Here is a 19092-nt window from a genome sequence, read left to right on the forward strand (position 1 = left end):
GCATTTGGTTAGGAAGAATCCAGTAATGCATCCAAGAACTAAACATACTCGCACTGAGATATCACAAAATCAGACATGCAGTGGAACAGGATATTGTTGATTTGGAATATGTTAATACAAAAGACCAACAGGCTGATATCCTAACTAAAATTTTAGCTAAATCCCAATTTGAAACCTTAAGAGATGAATTAGTCTCAAATTTAACTACTTAATAAATTAACATACAGAATTAATTTATTATGGAAAGCTTGCATCTAAAGCTTCCGGGGGGCTGTTGGATTCTGGGAATCAGTAGATGACAATCTTAAGTTATCCAGATCTAACCCTATGTCTGAAAGATATACTTTGCTGACAGGAACACATTCAGGGTAACTGTTAGTTTTCAAAAGGTATATAAGCAGACCAGATTTCAAGTTTCTAGAAAATATTTTCTCTTTTCTAATGTTCACTTTATGAACTAAATTATATTTTATATTTTGTATACTATATTTAGAATTTATAAAAAACCAAGAGCTTGAATAAACAACTAACGTATAATTGTACTTATACCTTAGATCTCAGTTAATATATCCACTATCACTCCAGTACAACCATGTCCCACCCTGATCAACAGTCCAATAACACTCACCTATTCCAATCTCAAGAAATAGGTGCCGTCCTGGTTTCGAACCTGCGCAAACAGCGTTGACATTTGATAATGATAAATTATTTCATTTCCAAATGGAGGCCACACCAATTGTAACAAAGATGACACAGTTAGCAGTTTTTTCACATTTCTATCAACATTCAAATTGGTTACCTAGTGCAACTTTGGCGAACATTTGGGGTACAACTAACTGGAGTGCTTACTCAGTTTTGGATAGTAATACTATTTTAGAGGCCATTAATGAAAAAAGCTCCACAGTTGTTGACTATCCAGCATTTTATTCTAATGATATGAAAGTTAATGACATTCAATTTAGGAGTATATTTTTTTCAGTAGATCATAGAGTTCTAAAGTATCCTAAGACATTACTATTATTCAAATTTGCATCATTTTGGTGTCCGAATAAAAAACAAAGATTTTCTGCCACTATTTATGCTACCGCGGATGCTATATTCTGTTATATGAATACAATGGGGTTCGTCTGCTTAGTTAGACATAAAATGAAAGACATAAAATCTGTAGAATTGGATCAAAATACACCAAACTTGTTACACATCTATCAGAAAAATGGTCCACATATTAGTATTTACGTTCATTTTACAGATCCAAAAATAATAGAAGCTAAGTTTTCTTACCTATTAGAAAACGACAAGTCTTCTAATCCAAAGAGAAGTGAAGATCTATGGAAGAAATTAAAATTGATCGAAGAGGAATTACAGGAACAATCAGCTAAAGAAAAATTTGCAGTAATGGCAGAAATTGCTGACAAGAAGAATTTTGCCAAAGGTACCAAACCAATACCAGTTGAAAATACCTTTTGGACAATGAGTGAAAAGGGTTTGAAAATGTTATTGATGAGGAGGAACGTTCAAACCGAATATACAGTAAATTATAGTAATAATTATGAAATTGCAAGTAAAGGTTTAACCCATATCCTATTTGGTGATAATTCTGATTCGTTCCCTGTTTCATTATTTTTGGCCCAAAAAACTGCAATCAGCAATCTAGATCGTAGATGGTATGAGGAAGTCCAAGAAGATGGTAGTAAACAAATAGCGAGAGATATAAAGTTTCAATTAGAATTGACAGGAAATTATCTAAATCTCGAAAATAAGAGAGTGCTTGGAAAATCTAATGAGAGAACAATTACTCAAAGAATTGTAAGTGTTATTGAGAATAGATACTATGAGATCAATCAAGATCCTGTGTTTTTAAAGTTCCCGCTTTGTCGTCCATTAAAATTGTCTGTTAAATACATTATCACTGAACCGTATGACCCTGAACACGAAATTGCTAGTAAGTTACACATGTCAACAACAAGATCTTTGTTAAATATCTATTATAAGTTGGAATTTGTCAAAACTAAAAACGGGGAACCGGAATCATATATACATCTACATGAAGCTTTATTGAAACAATGGATCCTGACTTTCACCTTTAATGAATTTGTTTTAATGAAAAAGGTAATCAAATATTATTTGGAGAGAATTGGTAAATATGGTAAAGTTATTAAAGCTTCTAAATTATGTGGTATGATTGAACCAAAACTTACAATTCGCGAGAAAGCAATAAATGAACATGACTACGTTATTACCAAGAATGATTATCTTGCGGAATACACCTTCTCGATATTGCTAAAGGTGATGTTAAAACTAACAGTTTACAGAGTTGCCAATATTGTTTTCATACTTATTAGAATTATGTTAGGGTCAACAAGATTAATTGGACGTAGCATTTCCCAATTGAATAAGAAACTGCTATTGGGATTATTTGTATCAATTATTTTCAATATGATAATATCTGGTAAAACGAATGTCATATATTGGTCAATGAAAAGAGCCAACAAAATATTTGATAAATACATGTACGGGAATAACCTACCAGAAATGCAAAGAACCATCTCATTAGTAAACATTGACCTTCTAGGTGAGAATGATGCTTTAGCAATGGCGAAATACAATGCAAACAATGGCAGACACGATGAGCAATTTATAAAATCAAGAAATGATATTGCATACAAAAGAAATCAAATATTAGTAGAATTAAGATTACTTCAAAATATGGAGAGAGAATTAGTTCACGATGAATACAAAGAGTTTTTAGAACATGAAATAAGCAGATGTGACTCGATAACCGACAAGATTCCTAATATGGTCACCAATGATACCAAATTGAATAAGTATTGTATCGACTGCCGTGAGGAACTTGAACGGTTGTCATCACTGCTATTATAGTATAGAAACCTGATATTCAGATTTCGAGCTGAAACGAACACTTTGATATTACATATATAGAAATACCATCATTAATACAAAATAACAATCACAAATGTCTTACTGTATAGTTCCTCTTTCCGTATTCTAGGCTATAAATTAAGGTTATTGCCTCTTGCATACTTATACTAGAATGATCTGACCCTATCCAGATTTTATTCAAAATAAGCGACGTCCGGGTAACAAAATTGTTAAAAGTATATAAAGCGATTGGTTTTTCGATCTATTTCAAATTTTATTTTCATTCTCGTAACTACTTCTTTTAAAATAAGAAGTATTTTTTCGTTATTGAAAGATAGAATACAAGAGTATACAGACAAATAAGTGTCTATGGGATCAGAGATGGCCATGGTTGTAGTATTTGTTAATTTTGTAAGTTTACAAATTACAAATTTAGAAACCATTTGAACCGTCGAATCTCATCGGCAGTTGAACATTTTATTTTTATTTATTTTTTTTTCTCCTCTAATTCTATATAGTTATTAATAGTAAATGAAGTCTCTAGGGACTCATCTCAATTCAACGACGAAACACGTCAACAACACTGTTTATGATGACAACTTTTCTCAGCTCACTCAGATCAATTCATGATCGATAACATTTCCTATCCAACATTCATCAATTTTAACTGACTTATTCAGTTGCTGTTGTCGTTATTATCGTCGAAACGCTTAATATTCTATAATTCTCTTGTTCCTGATCAATTTCTTCTCTTAAGTATGTCGTTATTAATGATTCTAGATGTAATATCAGTAATTAAGTATAAAACATCCAAGATATTCGAATAATACCAAAGCATCAAGCCCAAGTATTTCAATAACTGACTAGACAATATACGATTTGGAGGTCTTTGACGTCGAGTTTAGAGTACTAGAAAAGTGGGTATTGAGACTATGTCTGTTACAAATCCTGTTGCTAGCTTTGTTGCCGATAAGGAACGGTTATTACAACTGTTGAGAAATGATCCATTGTTAAGCTTAAATGATGATGTTGAAATTACTGAAAAAATTGACCTAGAAGGTTTATTGAAACTGGATGCTTCTCTCACTGAGGAATTGCATGTGTTGAATAGTTTGAAAACTATTCCAAGTCTTATCTTGGAATTTAAAGCAAATATGGAATATTTGGAATTGGAAAATTGTTATTATTCTTTGCAGAATTTAAGGAAAAAATTAAAGGAAAATGATACTTTAGTAAGACAAAATATTAGATTACAACAATCTGTTGCCACTTATGTAGATTCCCTACATGTTCAATTGGTAGATAAATTGTTCGATCTAATTTCAAATCATTTTTGGAATTTTAAAGAGCATACTATCTCTCATAAGGATGAAATTGTTTATGGGAAGGATAAGGTGAAGTTTGATTATGAAACTTTATTGGAGTTTGTGAATAGAGATATCTTTCCTCAGAACGTTTTGGATTTCGAACATTGGTTGATTAAGGACATGGTAATGGGTGATTTACAAGAAATCGTAAGAGAAAGGTTATCGACTATTGTAAAAAGTTATATACTATTTGATAGCATCATTCATGATGTAAAAGAAAATATCTTCAATGACAAAGGTATTTTCACATATGATGAAGACTCGAAAAAATTATCACTAGTAGACTCAAGAAGTAAAGATTTGGATTTGCTAACTGAGAAACTTGTCGGATTTGGAAAATTAGCAGATTATTTATTATCTTGTATTTCAAAGAGAGATGTGGTGATACTATCCAGCAGAATTGGTCCTTCAATTGCAAAAGAGTCCCATAAATTAATCAAGGAAAATATATCTTCAATTCTTCAAGAACAATCAACTTCAATCAAAAATTTAATTTTAGAGTTAAATGATAAATTATTGTCGTTATCAAATGCAACCAACGGAGTATGGAACTATTCTGGAAATGAAACAGAAGAGTTATTGAATGATAAACAAATTTATAATAATCTACTATTAGATAAAATTTTTGAAGAACAGGTGAACAGAATTAGAAACATCTTCGTTGATGATACTAAACAATGGTCAAAGCTGACTGAGATCGAATCATTTAAAACTACCAATAAAACCGAATCTACTCATCTGAAAATAAGTCAAACAAGATCAAGAAGAAGTTCTAGAGCCTCTAGAAATTCTAAAGTTTCTGAGGAACAAGATGATTGGGGATGGGATGGTGCAGAAGACTCATGGGATACAGAAGGTGACAATACCGATGTCAAAAGGAGATCCAGAGCTGCGTCAAAAGTTTCATTTCAATCAGGGAGCAATGTTGACGACGGTTGGGATGAAGAGTGGGATATTGATATTGATGAGGTTGATGAAAAAACTAATTCAGCTTCCCAAAAATTGCATATTACTCAACTACCAAGCCTATTTAAAATGATAGTAAATGATTTTGAAATTAGCTGTAAAGAGCTTGGTGACGGTAATGTTGATCCTCAATATAAGACCTACAAGTTTAATTTATTACAAACCTTATTCATGGCGATTGCTATTCGCAATTTCCCCAATAACATATACCAATTGTACATTGATATTAGATATATTACAACCGAAAATAATTCATTGGATAGATTGAATGAATTAAATTATAGATTAATGGAAAATCAAATTGCATTGAAAGAAAAATATGTGAATTCGATAATTCAAAATAGTTTAGGGAATTTAGAAAGAGATGAGAAGGATATAAGATGGAGATCCCAAATCAAAGATCTCGTTCCATTCATACAATGCGATATAATAAATCCATTGATATCAATTGGGAATCCAGATTCAGAGAAATTTATTTTAAAGTTCCTAAATTTCCTATTCAATAATTGTATAACTTCAAATATTCTCAATTGGAAGATTATATCTGAAAAGAACTCCAATAACTTATCTGAATTCATCTCCTTGGTGCTAAATGCATCTGAAGTCCCAAGCATCGAAACATCACCAAAATATAGAGAAATTAGGGAAAAATTCATAATTATTGGGAAATTATTACCATTGCATCTAAAGGATATCATGCAAATGTTTTATGATGGTGACTTCTACCTATTCTCAACTGAAGAAATCGTTCAATGGATAGTTTTACTATTTGCTGATACACCATTGAGAAGAAATGCAATCGATGATATTAACGAAATCAGGAAAGAAACCCTAGATTAAACAAAACAAAACAAGACAAAAACAGGAACAAGATAAAAAATACATATAGGACAAAGTATCTTAACAACACAGACAAGTTATTTAAATGGTTCTTACTGGCATTGATGCATCTTGTCTGTCCAAGAAGAGGTGCAAATTGCTATTGTTATTGACTATTACTTGACTATGCACCGGGGAAAAATTTATCGCTATATAAAAATACCAAGGTGAATAAAGTTTCAGTAAGGTTAAAAATCAATTAAGGTACACTTTGATATTAGTTTCAATTTGTTGAAAGGTATGGTAAAGACCAGAAAGGTATACATATAATATATTCAACAATGTCTAATGATAATCATTACCAGTTTGAAGTTGTTATGACATGTTCTGGCTGTTCCAACGCAGTTAACAAGGCATTAACACGCTTGGAACCTGATGTTAGTAATATTGATATATCATTAGAGAACCAAACTGTCGATGTACACTCTAGTTTACCATATGAAACTGTATTAGAAAAGATTAAGAAAACTGGTAAAGAAGTTAAATCTGGTAGAACATTGTAATTCAACAATTAGTATACTAAGATGGTAAAAAAAAAATAATACCTTTAATTTGGTTCTTTCAATATTCAATTTTGCTGCAATTAGTAAATATTTTAGTAATGTTTATAACAATATGCCAATTTCATGCCCTTTATGTAATAACGTCTGATCTCTATATATATATTTAATAAATAAGTCCTTTAACCACTTTTTATTCTTTAATCTTAAAAGCTCATCATTTAATTTAGACCTTTTTACCAGCTTATTAATCGATCCTAGCTTCATAAGAACTCATAACAACTGTATATAAACGAGAAAGCAGAAATAATAGAGAACTGATATATCCTCTCAGTTGGGTTTGGTGTTGGATATAGTTATTAATAAGAACCTTTGTTGATTATAATGGCTGCTACTGCTGATATGGATGAGCTATTGAACTTAGAAGAACAGTTCTATCAAGAAGGTTACCAAGAAGGTCAAAATGAGAATTTGAAACATAACTTCATAGAAGGAAAGCAATATGGTCTACAGACAGGATTTCAAAGATTTCTTCTGGTTGGTCAGATAAAAGGTATCTGCAAAGTGCTGGAGAGAAGTTGTCAAGAGAATAATTCTTTATTGAAAAATATCAATCAAGTACAAGAATTAATATCGACAATTAAATTAGATAACTCCCCAAAGAATGTAGAGCAATATGAATCTACTATGGTTAAAGTTAAGAATAAATTTAGAATAATTCTATTATCATCCCAAAGACAATTTAAGAATTCATCTCAAAATGCTCTAATATTTGAAAAGGTTGAGAATATCTGTAAATTATTAGGTGGTGAGATTCGTGGATTTGTAGCTGATTCAAGTGGATCAAGTGAAGTCACTACTTCTGATCAAATGCAAGATTGGTAATCTTTTTCCCCATCATTTGCATTTATTGACTGATATTACATAAAGGTTATACAATCGATATGGACCCAATTCTTAACATCATCGGAATCCTTATAATGTTTAACAATGACATTACCTTTAAAATAAGTTGATTTCCAATATTGCATTTCATAGTTTGAATAACAGTCCTTTGACGGTTCTTTTGATAAATTTGTCAACCATTTAAAGTTCCATATTTTAGATTTGTAATCATCGATCAAATCATCTTTCGATATAATCTCTTCAAGGATTAGTTTATCGATATCAGAACGTGTTAGTTCATAGACATTTTCAACGCTTTTATTCTCTAGCAATTCTATTAAATCTGTTAGGAATTCGATTGCATTGACAATATATATATTTCTAGTCTTTAATGCATGTTCATCTTTACTAGGATCTTTCTTGTTTCGTAGTTTACTGAATCTATTCAAAGTATCCAACACAGTATCCTCTTTATCTATAAAGTATTTCAGATGTAGTAATGTATCATCTAATGTATATCTTCTTTTTTGCTTTAATAAAGTCCTCTGCCTTTCCCTCGATCGTATTTCTTCCAGAGTTTTTGCATTTCTAGCTTTATTAACATCTTCACAGTCATCAATCCACATGTCCTCTCGATCAGTAATGTCCCCTTCCTCTTTTAATTCTACATAATTTCCATCTTTATCAAAGGTTCCATTCTTTGATTCTTCATTAATGTTAAAGGCTTCAATTTGATACCCTGTGTTGCTATTATCATAGACATCATTCACAGTACTAGTTTCCTCATCAATGTTATTTTCAACATTGAATTGATTGGTATCCATGGATCGTTGTTTCTTAGATTTGGCATTACTATTGCCATTTTCATCGACATTGGCCTGCTCTTCATCATCGCTGGTACCTAACGATTCCTCATCAGAACTCTTACCCAAAGATGAATCGGTATCAGTTCCTAAATCTTCACCCAATTGACTTTCTAATTTATCCAATCCCAGGATAGAAGGTTCCCTTCTTGACCTTTGTTCACCATTGTCGTTGGCTTCCTCATACTTTCTCTTCATTCTTGATGAATCATCAGTTATTGATGAAACAACCTCACCAGACATATCTTAAATCAAAATACCTAGAAGATCTAACTTATCTAACCTCATATAGCACACTATATGGTCCAATTTATCAACCATTGTTACATTTAAACTCTCTTTTGTATTGTATCTTGATTGCTTCTGGTTCTTTTCATTTAACTTATCTCTTCTAATAGATATTGACAATAATGATACTGACCATTGGAATAATAGAAAACACATGATCCAAACCAATATTTAATTTGGAACAAGTTTCACCTAGTTACAAGTATATACAATCAGCAGTTCAGAATAGTCAATTATATTTAATTATACTGTAATTAATACTTATTATTATTTACATAAAAGAGTATCCTAAAATAGCGGTAACTAATGTTACAATGTCATAAATCCATAATGAAGATTAGTCGATAAAGTTAGATCTACTGATCTCCAATCAGATTTACTCATGCATGCAGTGTGATGATCAGTTGTGTTTCTCCACTAATCAATCATGTAAATTACTAAAATACAAACCTAAATCAAATTTAACTGATTCTGATATTTCATTGATAATTTCCCATGGAACGTTAACTTTCCATTTAACTTTAGGAGATAAGAAATCAATATTTTTGGTAACTGCAGTGGCTACTAATTTCAACGAATGTAGTTCCGCCAAATTTTGGAATACCTCCATGTTTGCCTTGATTAGTTTATCTTCTCGAAGTGAGCTTAAGGTACCACTTTCTGTTTTAAATTCTACTGGATAAATTGCTTGAAAAACTGCAAATAATCTTTCTAATGAAAATATAGAAGGTGCCAAATATCTAGGGTTAACCTCTTTCTTCTTTCTTCTACCATATGAGATTCTGCCTGATTTTATATTGCTCTTCTTGGAAAATACACTACTGTCATAACGAGCTTCAAGATATGAACAAATATATGCGGCAATCAATAAATATTTTGAAATAGTCGATAGCTCATAGGTTTGGAAAACCTCCTTACCATTATTTTCTTCATCTGCTCCAACGTCCTCGTCATTATCATCATCACCTAAATTATCTTCAGTTGAAATAAAGATCTTACTTGTGCTACGATAAAGTGCAACTGGGTCCAAAATATTTTCTTTGGTAATTTGTTCAATGTATTGGTCCCACTTAAAGTCTATCAAATCATTTAGGGTATCAATATCATTACCTGTATACGGATGGAAGGCTTGTATGATAAGAGTAATAAAATTCATGGCAACTTTACAGAATTGATCATCATCACAGTTGTCAATTACTTGTGTCAAAATACAGTTCCTAAATGCATCGGAATTGATTAAATCATTTGTTCTTGTTAGAATCAGAATTTCTGTTACTTCATCGACTGTATATCTTGGGAATACAATTGTAGGTAATAAACATGAGGCGTATCTATCAAGAATTGAAGAATCTTGTATTAGATACACAAATTTCAACTGAATGTTATATTCATCTGGGAGTAGTTCAAGGAATTTCATTAACTTAAATAGGACGCTTGCATCGAGATCTTGCAATTTATCCAAACCATCAAATATTATAATTAAATTAGATTTCATATCAACTTTTGAGTATTCTTCAAGAACACTCTCCAACAATGTCAGAAGCTGATATGGGTCTTCGACATCTAATGGATCATATTCCTGTGCTTCAATATCTGGATACAATTGTTTAAGCTTCTGTTGTGTTGACCTTAAGATAGCCTGCATTAATGGCTTCCAAGAAACCAACTCTATAGGATGTAGCCAAACTGAAATAAACTCAGGATTATATTCAAAAAATTTCTTCATAATATAAGTTTTACCAGTACCAGTAGCACCCTGTAATACAATATTTGAAAAGGTCAACTCAGGATCATGTTGAAGAAATGAGTATATAGCGTTAACCTGATAATCACGGTATGGCACATCTGGAAGCAACCCACTCATGGTTTTCTCAAAGAGTATAATATTTAGCCACCTATAGCAAATGCCAATTGGATATCTTCTTGGATTAGAGAACCGTTACAACTAAATGGAAATCAATTCTTAAGTAACCACTTCTCACTCATAAAGTATGATCTTTAGTTTGATCGAAGATGCGATTTATATCTTCAATATTTAAATGCTATATGAATTGAAAACAGTCACGTGATTATGAACGTAACTATATGTATATATATACAGATATGTATCTATAAATAATAATAAATTGTAAATGCATCTCAACTACACTCCTACTTCCATTATAGAACTAGTCAATCCTTCCAATTTGTAGTATGATGCCACTTGACCGAATACTTTTAGAGATTTTAACATTCTTGATTGAGGAATAATGCATTCCCATCTTCCTGAACAAGAACAATGTTCACTCATGTAATCTTCTTTAATTTTATGACATTTACTACAACGTGAGTCTTGGACGATGTAAGCTTCTACTTCAGAACATAATTTTTGGATTAAATGTTCTTCAAGTGTTTCCTTGTTCAATGCCTTTTGACATCTATCACAATTGAATATAGTGCTTGAATCAGCTCTACAGAAATCAATATCAGAAATAAAAAAACAATTTTCACATAGGAATCCGGATATTGTCAAGTTGTTGCTTGGATTTTGGAATTCACCAGATTTATCAAATTCTCTAACTTCAAAAATCTTCAACAACTCCTTTCTTAATTCTCTTACTTCTAAAATAGTCTTTGAAGATAATAACATGACATGACATAAATATTTCACTAATTCTAATAAAGGATTTTTCATTTGTAAATGAGACCCTGGGAGTAATGGAAATGCATAATCTTGAGAATATTGAGGATCCAAAATGAATTCTTGTTGATTTCTGAATAATTTTTGCATTCTTTTTAATAGAGGCTTATTAAACAGGTCTGTAAAATGATTTAATGAAGTCACTTCATCATCTTCTATTTCTTGGTTTCTCTGAGGTGGCAATTGTGTTAATCTTTGAGTTCCTGCATTGGTTTCCAGATATTTTTCCTTAGACTTGTACATCGAATCTAATATAATTAACATCCAATCATCGAATTCAGATTGGTAAATCGAGGGTAAGAAGTTTTTAATTTGCCATTGTGAATATGCACTTAATTCTTGCTTCTCAGTATTTTCAATTTTAACACAAGCTAACCCTCCAAAGTTAAATTTATCCATCCATATTAACAAATCCCAATATCTTTCAATATTCAAATCTAAGTATGTGAAAGTAGTACTTGATCTAATGGCTTTAATAATATATTGACCATAAGCGTAACAATTAGCTGGTGATTGTTTAGAAGTCTTTACTAATAGCTTATTTCTGTCTGCGTAAACAACAGTGGAGCCAAGTGATGTGAATTCATTCATTAACTGTAATAGCGATTTCTTCGTTAAATTATAAACGTGGTATCTTAGTGAACCATCAAATAATTTTGAATCTGAATTTTGAACCCATGAAACAAATGAGTTCACTAATAGATCTGCAGTGGAATTTTCCTTGAGCGCATGATCCCACCAAGTTTTCAATAAATTTCTTAACACAATTAATGAGGTACTCGAGAAGGAGTCCTGAATGAAAAGAGAACTCGAGGTTTCACCTGATTCTGTATTATTTGAGAATCCTACATCTGCCAAATCACTACCTTCAGCATCATTGATAAGAGCCGATGTCAACACTGTGTTAACAGTTAGATTGTTGATTGATACTTCCAATGTCACGTTATCATAGACGTCTGGGTTATTTATCTCAGGGAAATCTAAATTATTCATTATCCAACTAGAATTCAAATCAAATTCCTTTTGAATCCCACCAATATCTGCTAATGGAGAATTTTCATTCCACCATAAAACGATGGATTCAGATTTAAGCTTTCTAGCGTATAAAATATCAATGATATATCCAATATTATTCAATTGAAGATTACCTATTGGGATATTACTATATCTTGATAGTTCGACCAAATGAGATAACCATTGTCCACATAACAATATATGGCTACATATTTTTCTCGCCAAAACACTTTGCCAATTCAGTTGAGGTAAAGAAAGTTCCTTCATTCCCAAGTGAATAGTGGGTATTTGATTAATCACACGTACTGTGTTCATGATCTTATTTATAAAAGGTGATTGAATCAACATAATAAATTGCAGACCTTTTTCATCCTTCATTTTAGTTATGCTGTTAGATAATTTACGATATAATTTTGTAATGTCTCTGAAATTTTGGACTTCAAATTTGACACCCTCTGAGAAATCGATTATGTGTGACAGTTTATCTAATTTATCCTCTTTCATGGCATATGTTTCCTTAAACATACTTTCAATTGAACTTGCTGATAATTCTTGTGCTTGGTTTGAAGGCTTTAATACAAAAATATCTGCCATGTTTCCCCATGATTTGTATAAGCAGAAAAATTCGTATCCAATATCTGTCGTGAAATGAACCAAGTAACTAATTGTATAAGAAAATTTAGAAAGGTATTTATCATTGTCTGTCATAGATAGATTTTTCATATCGAAACCTTTTTGCAAACCTTTACCTAAGGAACCCATTGCATTTGATGAAAATAGAACAGAAGAACCCAATTCCATGATGGCTCTTTCGCTAGAAGATATTGTACTTTCAAATATACCCAAAACACCTTCATCATTTAATATACTTGTTGAATCTTCTCTTTCGTTTAAATATTCTGCTTCAGGAAGAGTTAACTTGAATAATGAACCATCTCTACTATAGTTTAAAACATGGTTATTTGGCAATAGATAATTAGACTTTTCTGCTATACATGATTTTATTTTACTCAATGGTAATGTTTCATTCTTAAATTTCATGTAAATTGTTTTAGGAACCTTAAACTTTAGAAGTTGGATTTTGCCGTTAATGTTCACAAACACATCTAATTCACCTGGTTGGCCTGAAGGTTTATATTGAATAACTTCCCAAACAGAATTTGCATATGTTTCTGCTTGTTGTCTAATAAGGCTACCTAACATACTTCTATCTGCCGAGGTCGAAGAATTACCAAATAACTGTGCTCTACGATTACGATCTCTTCTTTGGATTTTCCATTTGATCTTCTGATATTTAAGCCACGCCACATAATCTTCTTCCATTGATGGCATCTCAGTTGGTAAAACAAGAGATTCTTCTTCTGCAGTTTTCTGTTCTCTTCTTCTTTTAGCAATCGATTTCTTAGTTGAAACTTTGGCTACCTTCGGTTTGATACCATCGGCTTCTGAATTGAACATATCTTCGATATCATTAACTTTTCTATTAGATGGAAGTTCTGAGGTTTTAGTAAAAAACTTATTCAAAGAACTTTGTTTTGATTTATCATTCTTCTTTGCAATCTTCTTTTGTAACCATTCTGGGTGTTCAACTCTAGGTACTGGATTTGAAACATCCTGTAATGCGGCAGGAATAGTAATAATCTTTTGTACGACAGAAGCAACTCTCTCACGGTAATAATCCCAGTCAATTATAGTTCTTGGATCAAAATCTTCTAAAGTAGGATCCATCAACCAACGTCTTAAAAAGGATCTTTTGACTTGGATATCTGCAGAAAAAATGGCTACAGGGATTGCTCTTTCAGTAACTGGTGCATTGACAGGTTTACTACTAATAATATATTTACATTGCAAACCTTTATCTTTTACAATTTCGTTACCCAAGAATTCACCCAATCTTTTGGCCGTTGTAATAGAAGTGGATTTTTGTCCTTCATATTCCTTCAATGTTTTTGACATACTTCTATTTTCACAAATCAATTCAATCAAATCTTCGTCTTCTAACATAGTACCTTTTGTATCTAAAACATCTAACCATCTGTTGGCAACATCCGCAACAGCCTTATAACAACTCTCTAAGGAATCACCATCAAGGAAAACTTTAAAAATATCACCTTGGAAATTCTTAATTAATTGCAATTCACCACGTCTCTTAAGTTCAAAACCTTTTAACTCTGCTAGAGAGCCATCATGGTTAAAAACAGCATATCTTTTCTTGATACCTTTACCTTCTTCTTTGGAAGTTGGTAAAACCATTGCTTTGTAAGGACCATCAACTTCAAAGAAAATAGAATTATCATTGTGTGTTTTGTACTTGTGCCTAATTGGATCGATTAATTCTTGGTATTGATCATTAGTAAATTTTTGATGAACCTTATAATTCAACATTGTACATGGATATGACATAAATAACTTTTTACCATTTTCCAACTCAAAAAAGTAGTTTTCCGGGAAAGATTTAGGAAGAATACACCAAATACCATCTGTATCTAATTCTAATGGTCTACCAACACCTTCTACAACAGATCTCGCCATTTGAATAATGGTGGCACCAGTTAAACAAGTAATCCCGGCCATTTCCATAGAGTACCAACGAGAACCCTTTCTCATTACATAACCATAGAATGAATTTAGAATAACTTTATGGGCTAATTGTAAGGAATCATAAAGCACAATCATTTTTTTAGCTTCTTCTTTTGCGTGCTTATCTGATTTGTCAATTTTTGACATATTTTGTTTCCAAGTTTTGGCCAAACCTTTGAATTCATATCTTCTATCACGGAATGATCTAACAGTATTAACGTAAAATGGATTTTCTCTTTGACAAACAATAGCTTCTCTTTCTACAACTTCTGCAACTTTAGTTCTATGATAAACCTTTTTAGAATAATCGGTCAAACGTTTCTTAATATGTGTCACTTGATCCGTATAACTTAATTCATCAAAAGTTAAGAAGGGTTTTTTTGAGAATTTATTCTTATTTTTAAAGGTTTCGTTCTGTAGTGCTCTCTTCACCATATTATATTCGTCCATTTTTGAAGGAAAGAAGTTACCTCTCCAAGCCCATTTTAATCTTCTATCACAGTTTTTTCCCGGTCTATTAAAATCACAACTTGCACAGTCTCTTTCTGTCTTCATACTGTCTGGCTGTAACCTATTTGTAGTCATAATATTTGGGTACATTGATGCAACATCAACATGATAAATCAATGGCAATTCATCTCTATCTAAATTGTTTTTCATATCTAATAACTTGGTCGTAATGTCATTTTTAATTTCATCAAAGTTTGTGACTTTTGATAAATCTGCATTATTTTCAACTTCAACGGCAAATTTCAATGCATCAGTAAGGTCATTCAATACATCATCGACAACTTCTGGATCAATCTTAAATTTATTTTTAATATCACTTCTAAATACACCAGCCTCTAAAGATTCAACATGACCACCGACATAAGTTTCAGATTCTAATAAATGACCATCATAAAACCTTTCAATTGGATCAGTATGTTTATTTGGTAAAACAATATTCTTTTGATATGCTTGAACCATTAGTAACATTTCACATAATGTACCAGTACCTTTTCTTAGAACTTCATCAGGATTCAAAGGAATAATAGTACAAAGTGAAAAAATAAATGGATGAACATATTTCATATATAGGTAATATGTTGCAACAGCATCAGAAACAGAATACTCAGACAAGTATTGTGGTTTTTCATATGCATAAGGTGTCATTAATTCGGGATCTAATTCAATAGGATTATAACCCAATTTAGATTGTGTAACGGCTTTCAAACCCTGGGAACCTTGTGGTAGATAAGAGTCACGTTTCACCCAACGATAACAATCCATATGCACACAATATGACGATTTATATTCACCTTCTGAATCAGGAGCAAAACCTATCTCTTCAAACATATCCAGACCATGAATTTTAGACCTTGTCTCTACGAAGGGCCAATCGAAAAAATCACCGTTAAATGTTGAAATAACGGTGGGCCTAACATCTCTTATATGCTCAAAAAATCTTTGTAATAATGCTAATTCATCAACTTCATTAAAAATAGTAAATATACCTTGATATTCTGGTTTTGGAGTATATTCAAAATCGTCAATATCTTCAGATATAATTTCTCTATTTGTAATTAAATAACCTTCACCATCAATCATATACGAAATCATCATAATTTGATCAACTGAAGAAACAGGAAATTTCAATGGAGCTTTGGTAGTTTCAATATCAAATGCTAATACCACAGGATCAGCAAAGGCCACTTTCTCTGTATACTCTATAAATCCAGCCGCGGTTACTTTATACCATTTACCTACCCTTACATCTTTATCAATTGAGACACGTACATGGTAAGGCACATCATATTCTCTTATATCGTGTATTAATTGTTTTGCATCTACATTTTTTCCTTGATTATTAAGGTTCTTGTTATATAGATCTCTTTGTAATTTATTGTTTTCGTTATCTGCCAAAATTGGTCTTAAAAGTTTTCTTGCCTCGAATAGTTGATTCGAATTTATAAATGAAAGCTTAATCAATGTCTTTTTTAAACCTACTAAATGATTATCCATATCTAAATCATCTTTGTATATTATATCAACACTTTTTAAACAACTCTCTAAATATTTTTTCAAAAATTCTTCTACATCATTAATTCTAGTGTCATCAGTACAAGTAACAAAGAAATATGGATTGAAAGTAATAGAAGATTTAAAACTGCCACCTTCTTCATCTAAGAAATAGAAGTCTACCCCGGCAATCCCAATGTTACCGCCATTACTTGAGCCCTCGTGTGTACCATGAAGAGTATCTTCAGATATTACAGTTGGATGCATATTGATCATCCATCCTACTCTTCCTGGAACTTGATTCAGTTTATTAGGATCAACAGACCCACTGAACTGAGGCGGTATATATCTTTCAAACCCCATCATAGTATCAATCTCATCGACTTTTGAAGATTGTAATAACTGCTGTGCAGTCAAGGCATAGTTATTAGAAGATGAACCACCTGGATTTCTGACAAACCTAGCTGTAGTAGAACCTTTGAATTTGTTCCCACCAAATGACATGATCTTAATATTTGTAATTCGTTCAGTAGAAGGATGTTGTCTTGAACTAATAAATCTCTCGTCTTGGACCAAATCAAACTCAGATTTCAAATTAGAAATAAAAACAATAAGCCAGGAACTGTTTCGCACAACCTTAGTGACCAATTCAAGATTCCAAAATACTATATTTGCCAACAATTTAGGTGTTTGTTCTAACGATGAACTCTTCTTAAATCTCGTCAATTGTGGAAAAGTCGATTTAGATTTAAATTTAAATTATTTTACGTGTCACGCGTCGCATCACGTGATATATTGTTTTTTATAGTAATTTCTGATCTTGAACTTGATCTTGCAATTCTTCTCTATACATAGTAATTACTAATAGTACCAACATCAAATGGCATACATATATTTATAGCCACTTGTATTGGTATACCGTTATGCGGTTAACTGATCCTCAATGAAGTGGTTACTTACCGTTTGTATGGTTATATAGTGCCTTTAGATATATATTACATTGGTTACCCGGATATCCGTATATTAAAATTTGACATTTTGGCTATAAGAAGCAGAAGTTCAACTTGATAAACACACTACAATCAAGAGATCAATATAAAGAAAGCAAGAGTTCTAGTCGGTATTTAACCTCTCAGAGTGTGGATTTAGGTTATTTCAGTGGTCGTTTCAAAATGTCATACAATCCTTATGGTTACGGAGGTAATGATTCACAGGCAAACGGCGCAGGTTTTGCTGGTAATGCACAGTTTCAACAACAACAACAACAACAGCAACAACAACAGTTTCAAGGTAGAGGTGGATTTGTGAATCATCAACAAGGTCCAGATATGAGCCAGGGTGCTCAACAGAATGGTGGTGCTGGAGCTGAAGGTTATGGTTTTCAAGACCCTCGTCAATCTATGGCTTTCCAACTAGGTCAAAGTGCATTTTCTAATTTTATTGGACAACAAAATTTCAGTCAATTTCAAGAAACTGTGTCGAAAGCAGCTTCTGGATCATCTTCAGTTTCTCATTATTTCCAAGTTTCTACTTCTTATGTTCTTCAGAAGATTTTGTTAGTCTTGTTCCCATTTATGAACAAAAACAATTGGCAACGTATACCTGAAAGCCAATCAAGCGGTGCTGGAACCGTTTCATTCATGCCTCCAAAGGATGACATTAACTCCCCTGATATGTATATCCCTGTAATGGGGTTGGTTACTTACATTTTGATATGGAACACTCAACAAGGTTTAAGTGGTTCCTTCAATCCTGAAAATTTATATTATAAATTATCATCAACAGTAGCCTTCCTTGCATTAGATTTAATCATTTTAAAATTGGGATTGTACTTACTAGTTTCAACTAATTCTCCCACCACTTCAATAACAGAGTTGCTATGTTATGTAGGCTACAAATTCGTGCCTTTGACTTTGGTCTTATTCGTCCCAGCTTTGCCATTTTATCTGTCATTGATTCTTAAAGTTTATTTGTTCATCGCATTTGGTGTTTTCTTATTAAGAGCTGTCAAATTCAATATGTTCAGTAACCCAAACGATGACATGGTCAATATCAAGAAATCTACAGTTAAGAAATGCAATTATTTCTTGTTTTTCTACGGTTTCGTCTGGCAATCTGTATTGATGTGGCTGATAAGTTAATCAACAGAGTTTATCAACAATTGCTGTTCTTTGAACAATTGAACTATT

The 19092-nt window shown here is 32.0% G+C and overlaps 7 protein-coding genes and 1 further gene across 7 annotated transcripts, besides 1 other annotated feature; 5 read left to right on the forward strand and 3 right to left on the reverse strand.

Moving 5' to 3' along the window:
* Window positions 1-2880, forward strand: part of Kpol_2000p48 — a gene marked incomplete at both ends in the record, with an annotated part of 5221 nt that extends 2341 nt beyond the window's left edge.
* Window positions 685-2880: a sequence feature (similar to Saccharomyces cerevisiae YSP1 (YHR155W) and SIP3 (YNL257C)~interrupted by Tkp5 element).
* A 932-nt stretch (window positions 2881-3812) lies between these two features.
* On the forward strand, window positions 3813-6053 carry DSL1 (Dsl1p; the record flags this gene model as incomplete). Its single annotated transcript, XM_001646890.1, has 1 exon — window positions 3813-6053. One exon carries the CDS (start codon window positions 3813-3815, stop codon window positions 6051-6053), a length of 2241 nt encoding a protein of 746 aa, XP_001646940.1.
* Window positions 6054-6373: 320 nt separating this feature from the next.
* Window positions 6374-6595, forward strand: ATX1 (copper metallochaperone ATX1; the record flags this gene model as incomplete). Its single annotated transcript, XM_001646891.1, has 1 exon — window positions 6374-6595. The coding sequence occupies one exon, from the start codon at window positions 6374-6376 to the stop codon at window positions 6593-6595; it is 222 nt and encodes a 73-aa protein (XP_001646941.1).
* Window positions 6596-6976: 381 nt separating this feature from the next.
* LTO1 (ribosome biosynthesis protein LTO1) lies at window positions 6977-7477 on the forward strand (the record flags this gene model as incomplete). Its single annotated transcript, XM_001646892.1, has 1 exon — window positions 6977-7477. One exon carries the CDS (start codon window positions 6977-6979, stop codon window positions 7475-7477), a length of 501 nt encoding a protein of 166 aa, XP_001646942.1.
* A 35-nt stretch (window positions 7478-7512) lies between these two features.
* LIN1 (U5 snRNP complex subunit LIN1) lies at window positions 7513-8583 on the reverse strand (the record flags this gene model as incomplete). Its single annotated transcript, XM_001646893.1, has 1 exon — window positions 7513-8583. The coding sequence occupies one exon, from the start codon at window positions 8581-8583 to the stop codon at window positions 7513-7515; it is 1071 nt and encodes a 356-aa protein (XP_001646943.1).
* A 466-nt stretch (window positions 8584-9049) lies between these two features.
* ORC5 (origin recognition complex subunit 5) lies at window positions 9050-10492 on the reverse strand (the record flags this gene model as incomplete). The annotated part of the gene is made up of 1 exon (XM_001646894.1): window positions 9050-10492. The coding sequence occupies one exon, from the start codon at window positions 10490-10492 to the stop codon at window positions 9050-9052; it is 1443 nt and encodes a 480-aa protein (XP_001646944.1).
* Window positions 10493-10771: 279 nt separating this feature from the next.
* On the reverse strand, window positions 10772-17407 carry POL2 (DNA polymerase epsilon catalytic subunit; the record flags this gene model as incomplete). Its single annotated transcript, XM_001646895.1, has 1 exon — window positions 10772-17407. One exon carries the CDS (start codon window positions 17405-17407, stop codon window positions 10772-10774), a length of 6636 nt encoding a protein of 2211 aa, XP_001646945.1.
* Window positions 17408-18075: 668 nt separating this feature from the next.
* YIF1 (protein transporter YIF1) lies at window positions 18076-19044 on the forward strand (the record flags this gene model as incomplete). The annotated part of the gene is made up of 1 exon (XM_001646896.1): window positions 18076-19044. The coding sequence occupies one exon, from the start codon at window positions 18076-18078 to the stop codon at window positions 19042-19044; it is 969 nt and encodes a 322-aa protein (XP_001646946.1).
* Between the last annotated feature and the right edge of the window lie 48 nt (window positions 19045-19092).

This window comes from Vanderwaltozyma polyspora, genomic scaffold (assembly GCF_000150035.1).
Source record: "Vanderwaltozyma polyspora DSM 70294 KpolScaffold2000 genomic scaffold, whole genome shotgun sequence".
Taxonomy (NCBI): Eukaryota; Fungi; Ascomycota; class Saccharomycetes; order Saccharomycetales; family Saccharomycetaceae; genus Vanderwaltozyma; species Vanderwaltozyma polyspora.